This window comes from Macrobrachium nipponense, chromosome 2 (assembly GCF_015104395.2).
Source record: "Macrobrachium nipponense isolate FS-2020 chromosome 2, ASM1510439v2, whole genome shotgun sequence".
NCBI lineage: Eukaryota > Metazoa > Arthropoda > Malacostraca > Decapoda > Palaemonidae > Macrobrachium > Macrobrachium nipponense.
The window spans coordinates 168,311,779-168,337,167 of record NC_087201.1 but is presented as its reverse complement, the minus strand read 5'-3'; the positions used below and the strand labels follow the sequence as shown (position 1 = coordinate 168,337,167).

General features: G+C 42.7%; 1 protein-coding gene across 3 annotated transcripts in view; it reads right to left on the bottom strand.

Annotated features, from left to right (window-relative positions):
* LOC135221122 (beta-1,3-galactosyltransferase brn-like) overlaps positions 1-23,922 on the bottom strand; it is a 42,759-nt gene extending 18,837 nt beyond the window's left edge. Inside the window, exons 1-2 of one of the 3 annotated variants that reach the window (XM_064258941.1) lie at positions 21,101-21,193; positions 8,437-8,473 (exon numbers count right to left, since the gene is read on the bottom strand). In XM_064258941.1, the coding sequence (XP_064115011.1) occupies positions 8,437-8,458 (22 nt within the window). In that variant the 5' untranslated portion in view covers positions 8,459-8,473; positions 21,101-21,193. Of the gene's footprint in view, positions 1-8,436; positions 8,474-21,100; positions 21,213-23,535 lie in introns of those variants that run through there. The other 2 variants (XM_064258944.1, XM_064258943.1) reach the window with 2 other exon arrangements.
* Positions 23,923-25,389: the final 1,467 nt, after the last annotated feature.

The following is a 25,389-nucleotide window of genomic DNA, read 5'->3' as shown; positions in this document are numbered from 1 at the left end:
AGATCGGTGGGAGCCCCCGTAACCCTCTTGCGGCTTTCGACATGCCCTCTCCCTGAGTCCTGGGAGTCCGACAGAGGTCCAGGCCTAGAGGCATTATGGGGACCGATCTGACGCCCCCTCCACAACACAAGGGGCACTACACTTCACAACACTGATTGGAGAGCGAGCACTTTAGTCTAAGATTACTTGATGTAATCCTTTAGCAGACACTTCTTCTAGGCCGTAAGCCATACCACAGGGTTAGGCAAAATAAAATCTACAGGAGGTTAGAAGGTTCATTATTTCTAACTTCTGTTTACTGTGGAGGAAAACTCCTGATTCTAACACGCTCTAAAATGCGTACATGAATCCTACTTCTTCCGTAATCAGTCACACATTACACTAATTACATTGAACTTATGCAAAGAAAACATGTAAACGCCATATATACTAAGCGAGTGTCTACCGAAAGTTCCGGTAGCTTCACCTTAGCCCAAGCAGACAACAAAGTCTGAAACTAGGCTAACTAGCTTCAGACATCAAATGCAATGAAAAATTTACGATAGCGTATGCCTAGCCACAAATCCAAGTCAATAATCGAAAGAATAATTAGGATACTTAAGCGGCTAATGAAGTTTCAAAATCCTAGGCGGAGGTCTGTAAACAGTTTTTTACCGACCGGCGACAGAAAAAAATATGAATAGAAAATGGGAATAGTTCCTGATATCCGCCTCCCAGCGGCGGGAATGGGTACTACCACCTGGCCGCCCACAGCGTGTGCCGCGAATTTTGAAATTCTGTCGGACTTCGGAGAATACAGCTATATATATATCTGTCAGGTAAGTTTCATGAACAAAATAATTAACAGCTCTTCCTAACCATTTTCTATAGGATAGGATGAGTGGTACTTCTTGCCCCCAAGATTGTGTTTGTAGACACGCATGGCCCTAGCGAGCAGCAAATCTTATATGTCGTCTTCACATCCCGCAGGTATTGTGAAGCGAACACAAAGTTGCTTCGCTAAAACGTGGCACTCAGGATGTTACTGAGTGCCATGCTCTGTTGAAGTGCTTCCGAGGCCGCGCCCTCACCTCGTGAACATTCAGTTTAAAAGATTTCAAATCTTTGTCCAAACATGACGAATGAACTTCTTTGAAAGAACTCCTCAACAATAACGCCAGGGTGTTCTTCGACCAGGGCAAGTCTGGTCTTTTTACGGAACACCGCGGATGGTCCGAAGGACCTCAACTTTCTTTAGTTTTAACTAGATAAAACTTGAGAGCCCTGACAGGTCACAGGACTCTCTCTGGCTCTTGCCCAATAATCTATGCCATACCCTTGATTTCCAAGCTTCTGGGCCAAGGGTTAGACGGGTTTTCATTCTTAGCAAGAACAAAAGGCTTAGAGAACACACGGCATTATGTCCTCTAAAGCCAAAACCTCTGATGATGGCTTAAACCTCACTAACCCTCTTTGCCTATCTAGAGTGGTTAGAAAATTAGCCTTTCTGGTCACGTGCAATAAGTTTACAGAAAGGAGATGTTCGAAATTTTTTGACATCAGGAACTTCAGACTACGCCAAAGTTCCATGCCGGAAGCTTCGATCTAGATAATTTCAAGATTTCCACAGATCTGAACGATCGTGAAGGGCTTTGTTGTTCGACAGATCCAAATCTCTGAGCCTAAAGGCCTTCAACAACCTACTTTCATATTCTACAATAGTTGAGACTGCTAGCTTATCCCATTCTTCAGACGGAAAGGGAAGATGGTAATGTAATTCACAGAGGTCGAGGTGGAGGAAAAGCCATTCTTCCTGCACTATCTCCAGAACCGGCCAACTCTGATTGGTACACTGCAAGATAGGCAGAACTGCTTTGCCTTGGTAATGACACTAGCCATTAGTCTTGAAAATCCTCTTATTCCGGTCAACTTCTAGACAGTCTGAACGCAGTCAGACTCGGAGCGGAGAGGTTTTGAGGTACCTCTCGAAGTGAGGCTATTAGAGTGGGCCGACTTCTCAAGAAGGGTCCTTGGAAAGTGCACTAGGAAGGACGTGACCTCTTGTGAATCCAGCCTCTCGAAGGCGAACATGGGGAGATCAGCGTCATTCTCTCTCTTTCTGACGCCCACAATTATCTTATTACATCTCCTGAGAGTTTGAATAGGGGAAAAGAGACTAAACATCTATCCCCATTCCATACTATAGGAGGGCGTCTATTATTACCGATCTCGGATCGAGAATATGGAAGCAGCCTAGAGGAAGCTTCTTCGTCTTCAACATTGCGAAGGGATCTATGAAAGTATGTCCCCAAAGTCTCCACCACTTGCGACATACTTCTAAACGAAGATTACTCAGACGTCAGTAGTTGCTGCCGTCGATAGAGAAGCTCTGCACGGACGTGCTGCAATCGTGCAGCGAACCTCTGGAGGATCGTTACGTTCCGTGCCTGTGCCCATCACTGGCTCTCTCTTCTTGAGATGTGAGTGTGTTGTGGAATTGTTCGAGTTGATCTGAACCACTCGGCCAAAAACTCGTTCTTCGAGGAACTGGAGAGTCAACCAAATTGCTTCCAGTTCTTCTAAATTATGTGCCAGGACATCTGTACCTCTGTCCGGATGCCTGGCACCCTCTCGCTATCACCTGAGGTGATCGTTAAACTACTGAGAGATGTTCAGAATCATTTCTCGATCTTTGATGTTATTACAGTTTTCCGGTAGGAAAAAACTATAGAGGTCTGAATTGCAGTCCCTTCAGGGAAACAAGCTTCTTCAGCGAGGAAATGGTCCCCAGCAGACTCATCCATTCCCTCACTAAGCATGCTTCCTTCCCTAATAAGGCTGCGCTTTTCATAAGCAGGAGGCATTATTATAGTGCTATGCCGCGGTAGACTCGTACAGAATTCTGTTACAGTGCGGTAAACAGCACCGAAAAGTCTAAGAGATATCTCTGTTGAGAATTGTTTCGCAAACGAAGGCAATGTTTATTCAATGCATGTAAGAATTCTCCTCAATCCTAGGCTAAAGTCCGCGATTGTAGGGCAGAGATACGGCTTAGTCAATCAATCCCGCGGGAGAGAGAGACGTAACAGACCGCGCATATCAGCGAGCTACCTGGTACTGAGTTGGTGTACAGTTACAGCAGCTTACGTTCACCTTCTCGCACTATTATGCCTGAGTTGCCAGCTACTCTATTCTACGAAGGAATAGGTTTTTTATTATTTGAACAGAAAGAAAGTCTCAAGTTGGCATATTTAAGCGAAATAGAATTCGCTAAATACAGAAGCTGAGTTTGTGGTGTCGTATCACTACCATAAATATCCAAATGGTAAATCGGAAACTCCTGGAAGGTTGCAGGGAGTACCGATCAAATATAATGCGTCATCCACAATGACAGCAGCCTTCAATCATCGTCTCGCAGTATTCTGCCTGAGTTGCCAGTTACTCTATTCTACGTCGTAACAATACCTTTTAGCTTTGTCCTTACACCGGAAACTCCTGGAAGTTTGCAGGGAGGACCGATTAAATACACTTAGAAGAACAGTCCTTTCGGTTGCCATCCGTAGAGGTAACTACGACATGCGTATACGACTTGAACCATACAGAAGTAATATAACGCAAAGATAAAATACGTAAGTATTGTAGTCACTTGGACCGCTAATTCTCTACTACATTCTTTCCTCGACGAGGATGAGAGAGAATGGAAATTGACTGTATTCGTTCTCTTCGCCAAGAGAACGAATTAATATTATTCGAAGGAGATCCTCAAGTGAGAACCGAGGACCGAAAAGGACAGTTCAAGCTTCTTATGTTATTGGACCTAAGACTTCATGGATCGTCGTCTTTTTACAAAGTCTTTTTCGTGGACGAGCCTCTGACTAATGAATGAGAGCTCTTCCGAATCTTGTCAATGAGAGCTTATCCGCTTACGCGATAAAATGTTATTACGAGACAAATTGTTTCATTTTTGTCAATGAGGGGTCATCCACTTACTTGACAAAACGTTTATTGACAAAACAATTAGTATCTTGCTAATGGGGGAAACCCACTTACATGACAGAGAAAGTAATCCAGGAATTCGAGCATATAGTCTTCCCGATTCCACCTAAATCGAGGAAGGGGCAGGATTCCTGGTCAGAGACCGTGCTTACGGCAGGCAGGACCCTAATGTTCCCCTTCTGCAGCGCAGTCCCGAACGTAGAAGAGGCGTTTTATGACACATAAATTTGTTTAAAGTTTCTCTGGAGTTCATCAAGTCATAGATTCTATTGAATGCTCCCTTCATAGAAAGCGAAGTGGACATCTTGACGAGACCACTATTTCCTCTTCTTCGACGACGCCCACTGAGAGAGAGGAGAGCAAGGGATCCTCTATCTGAAGGAGGGTTCGAAGAAGAAATTCGGGTATTCTTCCCGCCAACTTGGAATCTTTACTAATTCCCGTAATGGAACGTCATGTGGAGCGTCCCGAAGAGCGTCCTCTTGACGAGCGTTCTTGCAGGAATCCTGCCGAACGTCTCGATGCGTAGGACGCCAATCGTTCTGAAGAACGTCCTGGCAAGTGCTCTGCCGAGCGTCATGACATGTAGGATGCCTAGCATCTTCAAAAGCGTCCTCGCAAGCGTCCAGATGTGTAAGACATCGAGCGTCTTCAAAAGCGTCCTGGCGAGCATCTCGATGTGAAGGACGTCGAGCATCTTCAAAATTTTTTTCGCGAGCGTCCTGGTGAGCGTCTCAATGCGTAGGATGTCGAGCGTCTTCAAAAGACGACCTCACGAGAGTCTTGCCGATATTCGAAATTAAAAATATCCATCTTCCTGAACAGCCGTTCAGATGGTGTAAACCAACAACGAGAGAGGAGAGCAAGGGACTGAGGGCCGAAACTTGTCAGCAAACAAGTCTTATAGAAGGCAGGTCTACATCTTAAAGGATGAAGATGATGACGAAGTAGTCTCTTCTTCATTCATATGTTGCGAGTCGCTCCAGGAATCTTTCTCCTTTACGGGAACCGGAGAAGGGTCCTTAACAAACCGTGAAGCAATCAATCTCTAGGGCTCCTCTCATAAAAGGGGACTCTCTACTTGAAGTAGGGCCCAAAGACGAAAGTCGTAAATGTTTAATAGCTAACTCCGAAACTTTGCGAAGTTCCGGTAAAGGAACGTCTTGCGGAGCATTCTGAAGAATGTCCGATAAAGGAGCTTCCAGAGGAGCGTACTGAAGAGAGTCCACAGAAGTCTCATGCTAAGCGTCCACAGAAGCGTCCAGAAAGCGTCACGCTCCTGACAGGCGTCATGCTTAGCAGCAAGAGAAAAATCCGACTGCGCAAAGCAGATTGTCATATCTGGCAGCTGACGGAGCGTCCCTTAGGGACGAGCGAGGGGCGTCTTGGCGAGCTGCTTGCTATGCAAAGCCGCTTGCCAGGCGTCAAGCTTCTTGAACAACATCCTCTTTCGCAGTAGAGCGAACGTCACGTAACGTATACAGATCGCAAAGAGGAGAGGAGCCTTATGAACAATCTTCATCTCTTGACAAAGACGACGGCCGCCTGTGCGACATCTTGCGTCTTTGTCACGCTTAACGATATCAAGTCCTACCGAAGGGATGGAGTACTTGTAACTCTCCTTTCGGCTTTCGACATGCCCTCTCCCTGAGTCCTGGGAGTCTGGCAGAGGTCCCAGCCTAGAGGCGCTATAGGGCCGATCTGACGCCCCCTCCACTTCACTAGGGGCACTATCACTGCACTTCACTGCACTATGCCTAATTTCTAAGGCGAGTACTTTTGGATTCTAGATTCCGCAACGAATCCAATATAACACAAAGGGCATTACCCTCCGCAGACACCACTTGAGGGCCCGAAGGCAACACTACAGGGTTAGGAGTTGCAAACTCTACAGGAGGGTTAGAGGGAGAAACATTACTGCCCTGTCTACAATCTGACTCTTTCCTGGAGGAAGACCTCCTCCAACTTTCGAACGTAGGACTCATACACCTTCCCTTGGGAATCAGACAAATTTTCACACTCCTTGCAGAGATGATCATAAATACACAATTGTCCCCTGCAACTCTTACATACTAAGTGAGGGGTCCACCGAAGCTTTCGGTAACCTCACCTCACATTCATCCTTACAACACATCCTGGCGCTAGCCGAACTAGACCCAGACATCTACGTTAAAGGAAAAATCAAAGCCAAATCCAAATCAATCCACAATTAACATGTGCCTAGCTACCGATCCAAAGTCAAAAAAACAAAAGTCAATAGGATACTCAAATAGCCAAGAAGTTTTCCAAAATCCTGAGGCGGAGGTGCTGGAAACAGTTGTTTACAACACCGGCGACGGAGAAAATCTGATAGAAAACGGGAATGGTTCCTGATACCCGCCTCCCAGCGGCGGGAATGGGTACTAACCACCCTACTCCCACTACGTGTGTCGTAAGTTTTTAGAAATTCTGTCGGACTTCAGAGAATACAGCTATATATATATCTGACAGGTAAGTTTCATGAACAAAAGGAAATTCTAAGAAATATATATGTACTCTCTCTCTCTCTCTCTCTCTCTCTCTTTAACGATAAATTTCCTTAATAAAAAAAATTTACAATTCTGAAAAATCAAATCTCTTCCCTCATAATAGAGACAGACTATGGACATCATGACAATATCACAATCCTTGGATATCTTGTTGAAAGGAGCATAAAAGTAAAAATGCTAGATTCTCCAGGAAATGAACTTACATCGTTCTTTTCATATAAGAAAAATTAGTGACTCGTGGTGAAAGCTAAATGCAAAAACTTATTTGCTGAGAGAGCAATAGTAGTTTTAGAAAAACACTAATTACTTTTGACCAATTCATGTACTAATGTAACTATATTTCATGTTCTGAGAGCCAAAATAAGGATCATAAAGGACACTAGATGTTCTGAAGTGAACTTTATTAGCCTTTATATATTTTCGTAAAACTACTAAATTTATTAAATAAATATGAAAGCTGACACTGGCTTCTTTCATATTTATGCAATGAGACTAGGAATAAAAATCAGCAATATCCTCATCACCTTGGGGAATTTTGAGTAAAAGATTTACCATAAAATTATTTATGCCATATATCATCATCCTTAAAATCTCCATGCGGCAGAATGTTTAACAACTTCATGAAAAATAATATCATAGCATCAGCTTAAACTGCTGTTGTAGGCTATACATTAAGAACAATTATGCATCATTATTGTTGCCAATGCCGAGTGAAACAAAGGGCCTTTGTGAAGTTCTGCAACTCAAGTCTTTTCTATGTTTGATCTTCCACAAATTACCACTCATCTCCAGCCTTCTAAAGGGAAGGGGGGGGGGGGGGGGGTCTGCAATAATGTCCTCATGATTGTCCTGCCAAGGCCAATCTCCTGACACATTTTCCCTTAAAAGAATTTTGACAAAACTTTCTGTAAAGCTATGTAATTTGCCCTTTTGAGGTATATAAACCGGGCAACTGCCTTATTGCCCTAATGGTGGCACCACCCTTGCTTAAGGTAATAAATATTTTGTGTTTGCAATGCAAAGCTTAATGGGAGAAAGGGGTAATTTTAACCCAGTGTGTAAGGTAAGCTTGAGATGAATTTATATTTTGCATCTTCATGATTTACTGCATTCTAAATTATTTGCTAAGTTTGGCAAGACTGAAGATTACTACTATACCCCTCTAGGTTTACATGCAAAATAGGCACCATGTTTAGTACCAGCTCTTCAAGGATGAACGTAAAAACAAACAAAAGACAGTAAATAACATAATCAGAAAAAGAGACAAACATAAACAAAATTGTAATGCAAAGGCAGTAAATATTGCGATTACCCACTGGTACTTTTGAGGGATTTCCCCTGAGTCTGGTAAGACCAAGAGCACTAAGCTGCATTAGGAAAGTTAAGCTTACGATGCGCATCAGCCATGTAATTTTCTATTATGACTCAAACTGCTCCAAATCAAGGTGGGTAAAAGTACTGTATGGGGAATGGGAGTGGGGACAGAGGAACAACACTACAGTCAAGTACGACCTGGTGCCCTAGGCTAGTTTCATTTTCATGAAGTAACGTTAGGATGCATTTCTGAAATTGGCCTTGTGGAATGGAATAGAATAAAAAATTTAGGCCAAAGGCCAAGTGCTGCAACCTACAAGATCATTCGGTGCTGAAAGGGAGATTAAGCGTAAAAAGGTTTTAAAGGTGCTGGCCCTAACAAGAGACAAAGCTTGCAGTTGCACTAGGTATAGTACAACAACTGTTGAGAGAAAGGGTGGAAAGCAAGATAGAGGAAAGAGAACATGAATGGAGGTAGAGTAAAAGGAATGAAAAAGGTTACAGATAGGGGGTGAAAGGATGCAGCAAAGAACCCCCAGTAATGCCTTCAGTGCACTGCACGAGGTGAACAGATGTCACCACCCCAGTACAGGGGAAATTGGCCTTGTGAAATCTTTACCTTTTAATGGTCTATGGAACATTTGTTTTCATCCATTCTGAAAAAAAAATTACATAAATGAATGGTTTACACTGACCTACGATCAGATTTCTCTACCCTCGTTGGTAGGCTAAGTTTTCTACTACGGTAAATGACCGAACGGTGACGTAGCAGCCACCAATCCCGGAATGCGGCCACTTTCCCGAAAAAGTACTTGAATTCGCTGCCATGATTACGAAATAATGGCATAACAAGCGCTTTTTTGGGAAGTGGCCGTGTTCCAAGGGAGGTGGCCGCTATGTCACCGCTCGGTCATTTACCCTAGGGTAAATATGTAACCAAATGGCCACCATTTCACTCGAAATTACCACTTTTTTTTCACTCTATATTTAATTGGTGATACAACAATATAATTACATCTTAAAGCATACCATTCAAAAGACCTAAGTTTCAATCTTTTGAATGGTATGTTTAAAGATGTAATTGTATTGTCATTCCACCAATTAAATATTGTGGGGAAAAAAGTGGTCATTTTGAGTGAAATGGTCGCCATTTGGTTGTTTACCCTACTCGTTATCATATGGGGGTGGTTAAAAACACAAAAACTTTGTAAATAATTGGGTATATGTGTATATGTATGTATATAGTATATATATATATGTATATATTAGATATATATATATATATAGTATATATATATATATATATATATATAGATATATATATATATATATATATATATATATATATATATATATATATATCTATATTATATATATATATATATATATATATATATATATATATATATATATATATATAGATATATATATATATATATATATATATATATATTATATATAATATATATATATATATATATATATATATATATATATTATATATATATATTATATATATATACTATATATATATATTATCATATATATATTAGGTATATATATATATATATATATATATATATCTATATATATATATATATAATAATATATATATATATATATATATATATATATATATATTCTCAGCAAAAGAAAGTACAATAATAAATATAACACTGGCTACAACATCATATTTAATACCTAGGTAGGTACCTAGATATACTCTAGCTACAAAAGGTTGAGACTTACCTACAATTAGCAGCGCTGACACGTCTTCCATCTTGCCAAAGGAGGTATTTAATCCTAATCCAAAGAGGTACATTTTCAGGCTTAACCTCCTCGAGGTTAAGGTTAATCCTGAGAATGGACATATACGAGCGTACTGTCCAGCTATTTGCTTTTATTCACAGTGACTTAGTTTTTAAAGTAATATATGCTATGTGTATGTATGCTTACGTTTAACGTATTTACTTATACTATATATAAAAGATATACATATGCACACATATTTAGGGGGAACAACCGACTGGACTAGCGGATCTAGTTTCCACCACGTGTGGATCCACCCACCGAAAAAGTACTTTAACACGTCCTGACACCGGAGATGGGCACCAGTCACGAGTTGTTGGTGGTAAGAGCAAGAGCTCGAGACCTCTACTATCCTTTCAAAGTATTTTCTCTAAAATAACAATTTGTCGGAAATTGTATTTTTCCTAACTATACACACCTGAGGTCCTTTAACAATAGGAAGGTACTTAGCGGCAGCTGAACCGGTCGTAAGCTTTGAACAAGGGGGTTCGGTAGTTAACTACTTGTCCGGCAGTTGGCGGTCAAGTCGACTGCAAGGAGAGGAGTCACTTGGCTTTAGGCCCAGGAAACGCAGATTGAGGGGTGGCATGAGGTGGAACTATATGTAAAGGACCTCAGGTTTGTATAGTTAGGAAAAATACAATTTCCGACAAATTGTTATTTGTTCCGATACGTATACAAACTCTCGGTCCTTTAACAATAGGAAGACTCACTTCTTGGTGGGTGGAATCTGAGTCTTGGTTCCCTCCCTGGTCGTAAGAGCAGAGGGAGGGATCCTAGCCTCTGCCCAGCTGATCGGGGTGTGCACTGCAGGATCAGTGGTCAGACTTCTGGACCAAATTTAAAAAAGGGAGGCGAGTGTACCTCTTATAAATAGCAAAAGGCAAGAACTAGTTCCTACTTCAAGAGCCAAAATGAAGTCATGGGTTTGTCTCTTGTTGGCTTCCACTCCCCCCCCCCCCCCTTGTTGGGGAGTGGCGGATAAACACTCCTATCCCTACTGAAAGGGATAGGACGGAGCTCAGTTGTGTAGCTTACCTGCATCAGCCTCCTGTTCAGCGTAGTGACGACCGCGGCCCTCTGCCCACAGATAGAGGAGGAAGAACGAAGGAGGAAGAGAAGCCAGTCACACTCTCTTTCACTCGTCCATTCATGCAGTCACACAAGGATGCGATGCTGTTCTGTCCGCTCGGGTGCTGGGTAGACTACACAACTTGTTGAGCAGCCACCACGGGTCCCAAGGAAAAAGTGTCCAAGGACATGTGGGTAATATCCCGAAGGTAGAATGAAGTGAAGGTGGTCTGGTTGGCCCAAACCCCTGCCTTCAGAACCTGCGCCAGGGAGAAGTTCTTGCGGAACGCAAGGGTTGGACCAATACCTCTGACTTCGTGGGCTCTCGGACGAAGGGTACGGGTGTCATCACTACCATCCGCGTCATACGCCCTCCTGATCACCTCACGCAGCCAGAAAGAAAGTGTGTTCTTGGAAACTTCTTTCTTGGTAACCCCGGTGCTAACGAAGAGGCGTCGACACTCAGGCCTGAGGTACCGAGTTCTCATCAGATAGCGCCGTAGCCCCCTCACAGGACAAAGCAGCATCTCATCTGCATCATTATCGGTAAAATCCTTCAGGGAGGGGATCGTGAAAGACTCGAACCGGTCGTCAGGGACCGAAGGATTCTGAGTCTTCACTACAAAGTTCGGGACGAAATTGAGCGTCACGGATCCCCATCTCCTGGAATGCTTGATGTCGAAGGAAAGACCATGAAGTTCCCCTACTCTCTTTGCCGAAGCCAGGGCCAGCAAGAAGAGGGTCTTGAGGGATCTGACGACTCTCGGAGTGGCTCGAAGGGTCTGCAAGTTAAACTCCTAAGGACGAGAGTCACATCCCATCCGGGGGCCTGAGTTCCCTGCGTTGGCAGGACCTCTCGAAAGAAGAGGAGATATCCACACCTAGCAGTTTAAGGACTAGGGCCAGGGTGGCTCTGTATCCTTTAACTGCAGAGACGGAGAGGAGCTTCTCTCGGCGAAGGAAGACGAGGAAATCCGCTATGTACCTGCTGAAGAGTGGCTCTGAGAGGAGAGACCAACCACAGAAGATGGACCACTTCCCCTGGTAGACAGCTGCAGAGGACTGTCTGAGGTATCCAGCCATCTCTGTTGCTGCGCTGCGAGAAAAGCCTCTCGCTCGCAAGAGATGGTGGATAACAGCCAGCCGTAAAGACACAGGGACTCGACGGACCGGTGGTACCGTTCTACGTGTGGCTGGCACAGGAGGTTGTGCCAGGGGAATCTCTCTCGGCGCTTCGGCAAGCAGAGCCAGCCTCAGGCCGTTTGGGTGCCACCAGGATCATCCGAAGGTTCGCGGTGATCAGCGCCCTGCTGATCACTTTGCGAATCAGACAGAACGGGGGAAAGGCGTAGACGAAGAGGTTTGTTCCCACGGATTGTGAAGAGCGGTCCTCTGGCAGCTGGCCCATGGGTTCCCGGCACAACTGAGTAGTAAACCTGGAGTTTTCTGTTGTGCCGGGTGGCGAACAGATCCACGACTGGAGGCCCCACAGGTTGAAGAGCCTTTCCGCAACGTCTGGATAAAGGGACCATTCGGTTCCTATCACCTGATCCCGACGGCCGAGCTTGTTGGCTACCACATTACTCTTGCCTGGAATGTAGCGGGCCGACAGCTCTACTGAGTGTGCCACGGCCCACTCGTGCACCTCCAACGTCAACTGGTGCAGCGGGAGGGACACTAGGCCCCCCTGCTTGTTGATGTACGCCACTACCGTGGTGTTGTCGCTCATCAACACCACCGAGTGTCCCACCAGACGGTCCCGGAACTCTTGGAGAGCGAGGAACGCTGCCTTGAGCTCCAGGACGTTGATGTGAAGGTGCTTGTTGTGATGGTCCCATACGCCTGCAGTCAGCAACTCCTCCAGGTGTGCCCGATCCCTTGGTCGATGCGTCGTCCAGCCACCAGGCTAGGTCCTGCCTCACCTCCTCCGTGAGGGACACGGGGAAGAAGGGAGGGTCCCTTGCCTATGACCAACACTCCTTTAGTCTCCACTATAGAGACCGCCGGTGAAGATGCCCGTGAGGGACTAGCTTCTCGAGAGACGACAGGTGACCGATCACGACCTGCCACTAATGAGCTGGTTGCTCCTGTAGAGACAGGATCTGTCTTGCTGCCTCCCTGAACCTGCTGATCCGCAAAGAAGATTCGCCCTGCTACCGTGTCGATCAGCATGCCCAGGTACTTCATCCTCTGCTTGGACTCGAGGTCTGACTTCTCGTAATTCACTATGATCCCCAGATTGCGGCAGAATTCGAGGAGTCAATCTCTGTCCTGCAGCAACTGCGAGCGGTAGCTCGCCAGGACTAACCAATCGTCGAGATACCTCGGAAGACGTATCCCTACCGAACGGCCCCAAGCCGACACCAGCGTGAACACTCACGTGAACACCTGTGGGGCGGTTGAGAGACTGAAACAAAGTGCCCTGAATTGGTACACCATCCCGTCGAGGATGAAGCGGAGGTACTTCCTGGAGGATTGATGGATGGGTATCTGGAAATATGCGTCCATCAGATCCACCGAAAGCATAAGTGATGGAGTACCTGCATTGGTCAGATACGTTTTCCCACGGCAAGCAGGCACCAAGTGAGTGTGCCGGTTGTAGACGGCAACTGGAGTCAGTATGTAATTGAGGACGCAATAAACCACACGCCTCCACCACCGTGTATCTCTTGTCCCACCTTGACATCCAATAATAAGTAGTTCTCCCTGATGGAATCTAGCACTGAACGTGCTGTTTCCATTATGAAACGAGTCTGGCGAACGAATCGGTTCAAGGGAGAGAGAGATCTATCACTGTCCTACCTTGACATTCAATATGGCGCAGTGATTCTTAAGGAGCAACGTGACCCTCACCATGCCCTTCCAGCGTCGCTCAGCGCAGTCCACCCCAAGGGCCGCACGCCCTGTCGTCCCCCGTGGGCTCGTTCCTGCCCTGCAAGAAGCCAGGCAGCCCATGGCGGCACAGCAACAAATGATCAACTCCCTCCGCGACCGGATTACGACACACGCTACCCCTGCACCTCGTGTCCCTTCGTCTGCAGCCCCGGAGAAGTGCGAAATCGAGCTGAAGCCCGCCGCGTTCAGATCCTGGAGAAGGTCGATGGAATGTTGGATTGAATTGTGCAGACTACCGCCCCCTCTGCAACGAGCGCTGGATGCCAGATTCACCTCACAGGAATGGAGTAACCTCACCGCTACGGAAGCCATGGATTTTATTCGCGATATTGTGTTACGCTCTACAAACCGTGCTGTGTTATGGTCGTAGTTTTTCAATGCGATACAAGGCCCAGGCAAAAGCGTTAGCGATTATTTTTTAAAGTGTTCCCAAAAAGCCACAGACTGCAATTTCCAGTGCCCTCAGTGTCAGTGTAATCTAGCCGAATATATGTTATTACCTAAGTTAACGGTGGGCCTAAGTGATGAGGCTATGCGTCGTCATGTGTACCAATGTAGCAACGACATTAATAGTGTTAGCGCCCTTAGGGCCAGGTGCTGTGCTTACGAGGCAGCCCGTGTCGACGCCGCTGCGTGCCAATGCAATTGGCGGGAAACTGCTCTCGCGGCTGGCAGCGAGATACCCGAGGCAGATCATCCGAATGCAACCGTCGCTGGTACAGGTAGGGGCCACCCACCCCCTCCCTGTGGGAACTGTGGCGGCCGCCACGCCCCCGGCAGAGCCTCATGCCCCGCCAAGTCCGCCGTATGCAACGGATGCTGCAAGCAGGGCCACTATCACTAATGCTGCAGAAAATCCCATGCAAAAATGGCAGAATCCCCGACAGACATGTCCAGTGCTGTGTCTGGTGCTGTGCTTGTTGCGGGCGCCAACCTCGCCCGCCACCCAGTAGTGGAGGTAACAGTCGTCCACACCGCCACAGGAGTAAAAGCGCCTGTCGCTGCCGTGGTGGACACCAGGGCACAGGTATGTGTGGCGGGCCCCTCCCTGCTGTCGCGCCTCCAAGTCCGTTTTGTGTAAGTCTTAAACCCAGTTTGGAGGGTGAACACATACCAAATGGCAACAGAGAGAGAGCGAGAGAGAGAGAGAGAAGAAACGTAGAAGGGAGAGAGAGAGAGAGAGAGAGAGAGACTGAAGAGAGAGAAGGAAGGAGCGAAAGGAAGGCAAAGCGAAGGAAGAAGGAAAGGGGTGGCAGTGGAGGGGGGGGGGGAGAGGGTAGGTGGAGCTTTTTATGCGTGTTCATTATCCATTTCTGCATAATGGAGTTTTTGTCTCTTGGTACAAGGACAAGTGTCGTTATTCTTTACGATTAGTGATTCACGATACCCTTATAAATTACGGCACTGGGTGTAATGCACTACATATAGTAAAATCTCATTCTGATACGAGTGTTCATTACAGAAATAGGTATTGCCCAAAAACGTGCTTGCACTGTCGCTGAAACCCATAGTAGGTATGCTGCTTAGTTGTCAATCAAGTTTTTTGTAATCAAGTATTGAATAAATTTGTATTTTTCTCAATCAAAACATATGCCCCTCAATGCTAACTTTCCTCTTTTAACGACTTTCTGGTCATTGCAAATTCGGCCCCATAATTTCTTATGGTGCGAAAACAGAGGGCCCAGGGCCGACCGAAACGATTGCGTCACACTACGGCGATAATCCGGCAGTAAAACATCTTCATATATCCAAAAAAGTAAATAATAAAGATATATTATGCGCATTACGATTATAACAATTACATGAACAGCTGATAATCTGCATGAATAACTGGTAAACTGTTCTGCAAGAAAGTTGAGTAAAGCAATTATTTACAATAGGTACGAAAGCCAAGATGTCGTGATGTCATAATACGTACAGGACTTAAACGAACGTTCTAATTCCAAAAAATAATTACTTAAATTTGAGTCAGAATCGAGTTACTTTTTCAATCATTAATATTTTCAAATTAATCATCATAAATATGTAAAATATTGATGTTTTACTATTTATTTAAAAAATTATCCAAGTGCACCCTTCGTCGTCGTCTTCTACCAAAACCGTTGTTTACTAACAAACGTCGTGGTAAGTTTCCGTGTTCCGATTGTTGTGATGAAAGTGCCCCAGCGTCTGTGGGTACAAGTGGTGTGCGGATTTATCACAGGAAATGGGAAGTTTATTGACACAAGCGACCCCGTAAACATCGAGATGGCGTCACTCTTCTAAATATTTCGAGTTGTAAGTAAAAATGTTGAAAGCGTTTTGGTGAGATTTGGACTGCCTTGTACCACCATTTCACTACCCTCTGTTTAAATCTTAAAATTTGGCCTTAATTTCTAACTTTGGAGAAAATACTTACTTCAAAAGGAGAGTAGAGATCTTTAGCTCCGTTTCTCACCAACAAGAAGTCGCGACTGTGATGCCCAAATAAATCCCCCACCCCCCCCCCCCCTCCCCCCCCCGATTTGTCAGGACGCGTTAGGGTAAAACACCACGGCAGGCCAAACAGGCCACCTACAATCAACGCTTGCCACCCTCCGAAAAAGTACATTATAATGCGTCCTGACACAGGAGATGGGCATCAGTCGCGACTTCTTGTTGGTGAGAAACGGAGCTAAAGACCTCTACTCTCCTTTCGAAGTAAGTATTTTCTCCAAAGTTATAAATTAAGGCCAAATTTTAAGATTTAAACAGAGGGTACTGAAAACGGTATCAAACGTAGTGCAAATCTCACCAAAACGCGTTCAACATTTTTACTTACAGCTCTAGGTGTATTTAGAAGAGTTGGACCTTGCCATCTCCAATGTTTACGGAGTCGCTTGTGTCAACAAACTAACCATTTCCAGTGATAAATCCGCACACCACTTGTACCCACAGACGCTGGGGCACTTTTATCACAACAATCTGAAAACTTTTCCTCACCGAGTAAACAACTGTTTTGTAGAAGACAACGGCGAAGAGTGCACTTCGATAATTTTTTAAATAAATAGTAAAACATCAATATTTTACATATTTATGATGATTAATTTGAAAATATTCGTTATTGAAAAAGTAACTCGACTCAAATTTAAGTAATTATTTTTCGGAATTAGAACGTTCTTTTAAGTTTGTATCATGACGTCACGACATCTTGACTTTCGTACCTATTGTAAATAATTGCTATACTCAACTGTCTTGCAGAACAGTTTACCAGTTATTCATGCAGATTGTTATCAGCTATTCATGTAATTGTTATAATCGTAATGTGCATATATATCTTTATTATTTACTTTTTGGATATATGAAGATGTTTTACTGCCGGATTACCGCTGTAGTGTGACGCAATCGTTTTCGGTCCCTGGGCCTCTGTCTGTTTTCGCACCATAAGAAATTATGGGGCCGAATTTGCAATGACCAGAAAGTCGTTAAAAGAGGAAAGTTAGCATTGAGGGGCATATGTTTTGACTGAGAAAAATACAAATTTATTCAATAGCTAGCTTGTAAAAAATACTTGGTTATAAAAACTTGATTGACAACTAAGCAGCATGTCTACTACGGGTTTCAGAGACAGTGCAAGCACGTTTTTGGGCAATACCTATTTCTGTAACGAACACTCGTAACAGAACGAGATTTTGCTATAGTGCATTACACCCAGTGCCGTAATTTATAAGGGTATCGTGAATCACTAATCGTAAAGAATAACAACACTTGTCCTTGTACCAAGAGACAAAAACTCCATTATGCAGAAATGGATACGAACACGCGTATAAAGCTCCACCTACCCTCTCCCCCCACCGCCACCCCTTTTCTTCTTCGTTCCTCCGCCTTCCTTTCTCTCTCTCTCTCTCTCTCTCTCTCTCCCTCTCTGTTGTCGCCATTCGGTATGTGTTCACCCTCCAAACTGGGTGGTTTATAAGAACTACACACAAAACCGTTGAAATTGGTGAAATTAGGCTATGTATTGGAAGTATATATACATAAATATTAAAGCAATTTTATCATTATTGCATTACTATGACAACTAGAATTCATGGAAACAGTTTTATAATAATGGAACGGCGTATGTGTGAAGCCTCCACTAATGTGGCAACGATGATTTTGCCATTCTTAGCATGCAAACATTAAAGGTTACATTTATTTCTGGCATACGATTATTAAAGAAATTCAAAATACTAATATAGACTGAAATCAATGAAAAGTGCTAGTAAAAACAAAAAAGCAAACAAAAAAACAAAAAAAACATGCACATAATTCACTTTTCCGTAGTCGTTCCTCTATGCACTTTTCCGTAGTCGTTCCTCTATAGTTTTCGGCAGCCAGATGTAAGAAAACGTTAGAAACATTTGATTGTATCTACTTGAGAAATATCTGTAATTTTTTGGGGTAATTTGGTTGCAAAAAAGGGATAATATACATGAATTAAATTAAAATTTTTAAATAACAAAGTAAATTTAAACTAAATAACGAGTAAAGTAAACAATTTAGGGAATAAAACTTTGCAGTTCGTCGTCTGCTGTTCGTAACTGTGTTTGTGGCACGCGCGCTTAGAAACTAGGAACAGCAACGGGTTTAAAGTGCAATGTGGAGTTAACTGAGACCAAAATGTGTATAATAACAATCAAATAAGCACTGTGGAGTTTCAGTTGTGATGGCAGTAAGAATAAAAACCACCGATTACAAGGTAAGAATGAATTCACTTCAAACCATAACCCCGGGAATAACAAGTTTCATACTTTCACTAATATAGGCAACAAAATGTTGTTTTATTGTGCTGATTACAACTGCAATCTTGAGTAAGATCAATAAACGTTACATATATACGCTAACATTGTTCAAATGAGTGCTGGGAAGACTGGGGAAAGATGGTGGCCGTCACTGATCAGAACCTTCCATGCAAAACGTAGCCACCATATTGGATTTCAAAACTGCCTTGAAAACATATTTTACGAAGAGCTCACATGCTTATTTTAGTTCGTATGGGGCTTTCATATATCACATTATGTTGACGAAACTTCAATCTTTTAAATGGTATGCTTAGAGTTGCAATTGTATTCTTGTTTCACCAATTAAATATCGAGTGAATAAGACCCGTCCACCGTGGTGAGGGTTGGCCTTCCGTGGTGTTTTACCCTATAATGTACTTTTTGGGGGGTTGTACACATTGATTGTACATGGTCCACCCCTGTACCATTCGGTTTTTTACCTTTAGTAAAAATTTCGAAAGCGTCATGGAGGTAGTAGTGTTCACTGCGTATGGCCACACTTTTCATTACCCTCTGTTTAATCTTAAAATATGGCCTTAATTCCTAACTTTGGAGAAAATACTACTTACTTGGAAAGGAGAGTAGAAGTCTTGAGCTGCTCCTCTCACCACCAACAACTCATGACTGATGACCATCTCCGGTGTCAGGACGTGTTAAATTACTTTTGTGGAGGGAGGCCAAAAACGCGGTAGTCCGTGAGTTGGCCAGTCCAGTCGGTTGTTTACCCTATCACATTAGGGTAGAATATCACGACAGGCCAACCCTCATCACGGTGGACGGGTCTTATTCACTCTATATTCAATTGGTGAAACATGACAATTGCAACTCTAAGCATACCATTTAAAAGACTGAAGTTTCGTCAACATATTGTGATATATGAAAGCCCCATACGAATTAAAATAAGCATGTGAGCTCTTCGTAAAATATGTTTTCAAGGCAGTTTTGAAATCCAATATGGCGGCTAAGTTTTGCATGGACGGTTCTCATCAGTGACGGCCACCATCTTTCCCCAGCCTTCCCAGCACTCATTTGAACAATGTTAGCGTATGTATGTAACGTTTATTGATCTTACTCAAGATTGCAGTTGTAATCAGCACAATAAAACAACATTTTGTTGCCTAAATTAGTGAAAGTATGAAACTTGTTATTCCCGGGGTTATGGTTGGAACTGAATTCATTCTTACGTTGTAATCAGTGGTTTTATCCTTACTGCCATCACAACTGAAACTCCACAGTGCTTATTTGATTGTAATTATATACATTTTGGTCTTAATTCACTCCACAGTGCACTCAAACCACATTGCTGTTCGTGTTTCCTAACACTCACTCCGTAAACAAAGTTACGAGCAGCAGACGACAACACTGATTATGAGATGCAAAGCTTTATTCCCTTAATGTTTACTTTACTCAATATTTAGTTTAACTCTACTTCAAAATGTTTATTTAATTCATGTCCATTATCCCTTTTTTTGCAACCAAATTAACCCCCAAAAATTACAAATGTTTCGGATGTATACTTACGAGCAGACGACGTGAGGGAAAAAGGCTCATCGTTGCCAATCTAGTGGAGCGTCACACATACGCCGATGCATTTACAAACTGTTTCAATGAATTCTAGTTGTCATAGTAATGCAGTAATGATAAAATTGCTCTAATATGTATATACTACAAATAGATACGCTAATTTCACTTATTTCCCCGGTTTTGTGTAAGTCTTATACCTAGTTTGGAGGGTAAACACATACCAATTGACAACACTGATAAACAATTGAAGAGCACAAAACGCCGCCAAAGAATGCCGTAGTCCCCTTGAATAAGTACGAATAAGTGCTGGTAAGAGGTGGGTTTAACGATTGTTGTGATGAAAGTGCCCAGCGTCTATGGGTACAAGTGTGGTGCGCAGATTTAGCACATGAAATGGGAAGTTTGTTGACACAAGCGACTCCAGTAAACATCAAGATAGCGTCAATCTTCGAAACATTTTTAGTTGTAAGTAAAAATTTCTAAAGCGTTTTGGTGAGATTTCCACTGCAGTAGGCCACCCTTTTCAGTACCCTCTGTTTAAATCTTAAAATTTGGCCTTAATTTCTAACTTTGGAGAAAATACTTACTTCGAAAGGAGAGTAGAGGTCTTTAGCTCCTTTTTTCAACCACAACCGAAGTCGCGACTGATGCCCATCTCCGGTGTCAGGACGCGTTATAATGTACTTTTTCGGAGGGTGGCTAGCGTTGATTGTAGGTGGCCTGCTTGGCCTGCTGTGATATTTTACCCTAGTATGTTGACGAAACTTCAATCTTTTGAATGGTATGCTTGAAGATGTAGTACCTAGCTAATTGTCATCTTGTTTCACCAATTAAATATCGAGTGAATAAGGCTGATCCAGGCGATGACGATGGATCGACTGTGGTATTTCCCCCTAATCATCCATACCTACCTACACGAGGAAATGGCAGCGCCCTTCAAAAATTTTGCCAAATCTACCAAATTGTCACCCTTTTTCCTGAAAAGTTTGAACAAGTTTAAGAAAACATGGCACCAGTGCCAATCACCCTCGAGTCTCAACCTTTTGTGGCCAATAAAGTATCCTACGGGAATCCAACCAAGCCTCTAGAGGTAAGAAGAAACATGCTCTTATACCTATACCTAGCAATTAAACCAATTTATCTCCACTGATTCATCTCCCTTCGCCAAACTAACAATCAAACAAAATAAATTGAAAGTCTCACCACTGAAATACGTGTGCAGTTCATAAAACACTGAAATAATAAAGTCGATCTCGTCTTCCTGACAGGAGCAGCTGCCTCTGCCTGAGCTACCCGTGATGTTTATATTCAGGGAATAAAGGCAACGACAGGACAGAGTAGCAATAAATAGTAGATGGCGATTTCCCTTTCAACATTTACCTTTTCTGGGTCTGAATTTACATTTCATATCGGCAAATTAAACTACGTTCATCCTATTTAAACTATGTTAATCCTACTTAAGCTAAGTATGTTAGTCCTATAATAGACTGTGCGTCTTTTCTTTTTTAAATTAGTGCGAATTTGATGGTGTTACAGTTTCTGAGGCAGAATGTTTATTTCATATCAGCGATTTGAACTAATTATGTCAGTCCTAATCGAACTAATTGTATTAGTCCTAATTCAACTAATTATTTTAGTAATTAAACCAATCATGTTAGTCCTACAAAAGATAGCGCATTTTTGTTTGTTTGTTTGTCTCCGAAAATCGCCGAAAAAATCTCAGATTAAATTACAGTTTCTGGGTCGTCACAGGCGACGGTCTCGCCCTGTCATTATTTGATAAAATGGATGTCCTCTTTCCCACTGTTATCTCTACATTAGGTGGTCAGTTGCCTGATGCGAGTTCTCCACTGCCTTCTATCAAAAGCATCATCCTCCACCAAACATCTCTCCATATCTTCCTTCACTTAATCTCGCCATCTAATTCTCTGTCTCATCTTTTCCTCTAAAAGGTTCCTCCAAACCCAAGCTCTGTTCATTCCCTCCTCGTCATTCATCCTCGACACAGCCCATTCCATCTCAATCGCGATCGTGACTCTCTTATCACCTCTGCTATCTTTACTAAGCCTGTCCCCTTTGTCTTATTAAGTAATTTTCCAATCTCTCAAGCAACGATATTCCCATAATCCACCTCAGCATTCTCATCTCTGTTCTCTCAAGCTTTGCTTCCTCCCTTCTTAGAGCCCATATGTTTCGATCTATGCATTATTAACACTGGTCTTATCACTGTGCTATAGATCTTGACTTTAGCTTGATCGGCATTTTCTTATCACACCCCACTCCAGCTACCTCCCTCCACGTTCCCCTGATGATCAACCTTGGTTTGATGGTTCCTGTAATTTGTCATATCATGATAAACCCCCGTAAGAGGGTAGTGCCATCAGTGCACCTCATGCGGTGCACTGTAGGGATTACTTAAGGTTCTTTGCAGCGTTGCTTCGGTCCTGTACCTTCTTTCATATTCTCTTTCGCCCATCTTACTTTCTGCCCTCTCCTAACATTTGATTTGTAGTGCAACAACTGTGAGGTTTTCCTCATTACACCTGTCAACCCCTTTTACTGTCAGTTTCCATTTCAGAACTAAATGGCCTCATAGGTCCCGGTGTTTGGTATAAATTCCATATTCAGTCATGATAAACAGACCAAGGCAAGCATATCAATAACTGAATTGTATTAACACCAGTTGAAAGGCCAGATCTTTGTTGAAGTCTGCCAAGAAACAAATAGTAGTATGAAGGTTTATAAATCTCAGGTATCCTATTACAGATGAACTAGGTCTACCTGATCTTCGTTGGTACGCACTAGGAAGCTAAATACTTTGAGAATGGGTATCCAATCCTGAGAATAGGATACAATTATTTTTTTTTTTTTTGGGGGGGGGGGTGACAAAATAAATACCCAGGATGGCTCTTTTAGTTGTAACCCTGTGGGTTCAATCTGCTCCTAGTAATATGCAAGACAACTGCCTCATGATAAACCAACACCTCTTTTGTTTTTAACATGTCATCCTATGCTCTGCTCTGAATTTAGGTCATTAGGAGAAGCACAGGGGCAAAATTCAGCCATTCATTGGTTAAAACAGTTAGCCGATGAGAAACTTTGTCCTGCTTAAACCACATATCTAATGTCAACATGTCTTGCAGATATTTTCTCCTCTATCGCACAAATTTCATGATTTAGGTCTATTGGTTTCTAGTTAGTCAGAAACCTGATCGTTTCAGCTTATTGCATCACCACGAATTTATAAGAAATTTATATTTATTATCTATAAACCATGCTTGCTTATGCTAATTTGACCTACTGTATCTTACTTTTGAATACAAGTCCCACTGCAATAGGCCAGATTTGGAATTTACAAGAATTCTACAGCCTATGGGTGGTACTTATGAATAAAAATCTTGTAATGGGCATTGATTTGGGACAAGCCATCAGCCTATACAAAGGAAGAAGTCAAGGAGAAGCTGAAACAGATATGTTGTGGCGGGATCACAAGCTAGAAAATCGAATCATCCAGCTGCCAAACCCACCGTCAGTCACACTTTCTTCTTTACACAACAAAATACAGCAGGACAATTGACCTACACATATACAAAAACAAAACAAAAAAACAAAAAATCTCTCAAAACACATGTACTTACCAATCAATCCAGTTACTCCGGGCTATCCTGTGCTGTCCCCTGGTTAAGGTCACTGGGACACCAACAACAACAACCAAGACCACGACACCACAACCCAACACACCACCACCAACGACTACAACCCAGCAACTCAACAACAACCAAGGACAACAATAACACAACAACAATCAAAGGAACACAACCACAACTCAACAACCAACCAAAGAACATAACCACAACCTAACAACGCAACAACCAACCAAGGAACACAACCTCACTTATAACAACAAAAGACCACTGCACAAACAACACAAAAAATCACAACAGCACAGGCACAACAACTCTCAGCAAAAACACTAACTTAACAACATCAAATAAAAAACATAATTCAATCAACTTCCAATGCCTTCAATAGACTCCCCCAACACTACTACCTCTCACAGGCTCTCGCCAAAGACTGACTGAAAAAACACAGAACTCTAACAATCAATAGCACCAGCAGACAGCCCAGAACCCACCAACAACCAATTCAGTCATTAACTATCCATACAGCAATTATACCCTCTCCTCTCTCTCTCTCTCTCTCACACAGGATTTCCTCACTGTCTCAACCAATATCGTCGTGCACTGGTTTTGCCTGACAAACTCTATGGGTTCTCTAGATTATCCTTCAACAGACCGCAGAAACTGCAGTCCTTTTTCCTACAGGTTGAATATCCTAGTCCTGAAGAGACTCTCCAACTTCCTGTAATAACCCTTCCTTCACTGATAGCCTGTCTCTCTTGGGTATGCTGCCCAATTAACTGCCATGTTTTCAGGATACTAGTTGGAAGAGCCAGAGGAGGATCATGCCTTAATATTGCGAATGTGAAAAAACATTTGATCATTTCCATGGGCAAAACAAGACCTACACTTAGTAGGGTGTTGAAAGTACGGTAAGCTGATAAAGGTTCACAGATTTCAGGCTACACTGCATTGCTAACCTACTGGTAAACAGCTGACAGAAATTTTCAAAAGTACTTTTTCCTCAAAGTGACTATGAACTGCTTGCAATAATTGTTTTCCTTGTTCAGAAACCTCATAAGCAAATGGGATAAAAGAAATATTCAGTGAGTGCTTTGAAGAAATTTATTCAACAGGATTTCCATTCATTTCTTTGAGATTACAAAGCATATAACAATTTGTTGGCAAATGACAATGAATCCTTAAAATAAAGTGGTTCTCCAAACAAACATACATGTCCTTTTCTTGGTACTTGTGTTGTCTCCACCATATGATAAAAGGAGAGAGATAATGTTTTCACCCTTGTCTGTCTGTGAGTGTATAAACGAGTGTATTTGTGTTGTTGGGTATCTAATGAATGATTATGTGTGTATCAATGACTGCTGGTGAAAATCTTCAATGACTGAGCCCCATCAGATTAACTTATAGGGAATATTAATTAAATTCAAAGATTTTTTGCCAGGGCAGCCATCTTATTCCAACCTTCAGAGTATAATTTCAATCACAAAGCCAGAATATTTAGTTTTAATACTATATAATTGGTGGGTATTACTCAGCTATAATTCAACTGCAAAAGAATCTGAAATATCATCATCTAACACTCTTTCTACATTTTCATCTGATTAAAACAGCCACTCACTCAATTTGCCCCTTTCCTGCCCACTGGAACTGTTGGTAGCAGGAATGGTTACTTTACTTCCTTCTTAAATAACATGAGTGCAGATGATGTTTCAGCCTTTGTGAAGTGTGGAGTTTGATAAATTAAGTTGGCTGTTTTCATGGCAAGGCTTAACTATAATTTTCTAATGCTATAAAAAAAAAATCCTTCAGAATTTTGTCCTTTTAACAAGGGTCTCTCCTCTAAGGAAAACT